Source organism: Echinops telfairi, unplaced genomic scaffold, assembly GCF_000313985.2.
Source record: "Echinops telfairi isolate 266 unplaced genomic scaffold, ASM31398v2 ScPeMD7_7414;HRSCAF=8452, whole genome shotgun sequence".
In the NCBI taxonomy this organism is placed as follows: Eukaryota; Metazoa; Chordata; class Mammalia; order Afrosoricida; family Tenrecidae; genus Echinops; species Echinops telfairi.
Window position 1 is genome coordinate 2,917,511 of NW_022111314.1, and position 1,901 is coordinate 2,919,411.

The 1,901-nt window shown below is 56.5% G+C and overlaps 1 protein-coding gene across 1 annotated transcript in view; it reads right to left on the reverse strand.

Annotated features, from left to right (window-relative positions):
* Window positions 1-1,901, reverse strand: part of CDH26 (cadherin 26) — a 48,170-nt gene that overhangs the window by 18,702 nt on the left and 27,567 nt on the right. Inside the window, 2 exon segments of the mRNA XM_030887489.1 lie at window positions 775-936; window positions 938-1,023. Coding sequence (XP_030743349.1) covers window positions 775-936; window positions 938-1,023 — 248 coding nt within the window.

Sequence of the window (1,901 nt, forward strand, 5' to 3'; positions counted from 1 at the left end):
GGGACCTTGTGTGTTGACAAGCAAGAGTGTACTTGGAGGATGAAGGTGCCCCTGGCCCAGACCAGGGTCTTGTCAGTCGCCTCGTTCCATGTGAAAGCTGGACCCTGAATAAGGAAGCCCAGAAGAGAATGGATGTGTTGGAGTCACGGTGCTGGTAAGGGATATTGGAAGTACCACGGACGCCAAAAGACGCACCGTCTGTCTGGGAGGAGACGGCCAGAGTGCTCCTCGGAGACAAGGATGCGGCAACTTCACCGCAGTACCCTGGAGAAGTTGTCAGAAGAGACCAGACCTCATGGAGCAGAACATCATGCTTGGGAAAGGGAGGGGCGGTGAAAAAGAGGAGGAGACCTTTGACGAGATGGATGGACACAGTAGCTGCAACCGTGGGCTCAAACTTAACAATGACAAGGATGACGAGGGACCGGGCAGTGTTTCACTCTACGGTGCACAGGTCGCTGTGGGTCCGAATCAACTGGCGGCACCTCACAACAACAGGATGCAGAAGGACCTAGACCATGTGGTCCCCAGGGTTTGCAGTGGCTATAGGTCACTTCTCCCTAGTCCATGCAAGTCCGCGAGCTCTGGAGAAACCTGCTGGGCATCACGCAGCACTCGAGCCTGCTATCGTGCGAGGACGGGGGTGCACGCGCGCGCGGGGCACTAGCCAGGAGCAGAAGCCAGTCTCCCCCAAGAAGATGAGATGCCGGCCTTGGCCATCGCTCACGGCCGCCTCCCACCCATCCATCAGCAGCGCCATCTCCTGTGTCTCACCTCACGTGACTGGACATTCCATCGGGATCTATGGCTTTGACTAGCCCCAGGTGAAGCCCGGGCCCGGCGCCATCCTCTCTGGTCACGATGAGGGTCTCTGGGTAAAAGGGGGGGGGAGGGTTGTTGCGGTCCACCACGGTCACATCCACAGAGACTCTGGCCCTGGCCTGCTTCACAGGAGAAGAGCCGTTCCTCGTTCTCCACGGAGATGACCAGGCGTCTGCGGGGCAGTGTCTCGTGGTCCAGAGGCTGCAACACAGAGAGAAGACACCTCAACGCCACCGCGGCTCCCCCAGCAAGCGCGCAGCGAACCGGCCGCCTCATGCATGATTTACCCTGCCTCTGGTAATGATCAAAAGGCCGTCCTCAGCACGTTTTCAAATCATTTATGGAGTCCTTTCTACCCCTTTCCCTCCCTGCTTTTTCCTGATGAGGAAGAGCCGCCATCCAAGGTCATAAAAAATGCAACAAAAAAACCCTATAACCTGATGAAACATTCATGTGACTCCCCGCTGTAGAAAACCAGGGGGGACTTGGGGAAACAGAGATATGGATGAGGATAATTATTCAGGGGACAGAGTGGTTAGTGACTTGAAAAGATGGAAGGGTTTGGAACTAGTGGAGAAATTCAACCCCGGGCATCTGGCGTGATAGTAATGTCCACTGCACCTGGTAGCTCCTTCTCTGCCGGCCCCTGGACCACCAGTCTCTGCTGGGAGCACCATACACTGCAAGGTGGCCTCTCCGCTGGACCCCAGACCCACCTGACCCAGGTGAGTCTCCCATCAGCCAGGGCTTTGACCCACAATTCACACAGGTTGAACTTCCTGTGGAGAATCTGCCTTTCTGCCCCAGAGAGAGGGAATCAGAATCTACATCTTTGAACAAGACCCCCCAGTCATTCCTAGAATCCCGGAACCACCTGGGGATCTTCTTAACATGCAGGCTCTGACTGGGCCTCTGTGGACAGAAAGGCAAGTTCTGGGCAGGGTTAGAAATGGAGTGAGCCTGCTAGAAGCCTGCCTGCCTCTCTCCCAAGACCCAAGGCCCAGAGAGGCTGGTTGTTGGCCTGACGCTTCCCAGCCAGGGCCTCTTGTCCCAGCCACTCACAGGGGGTCTCATGCACA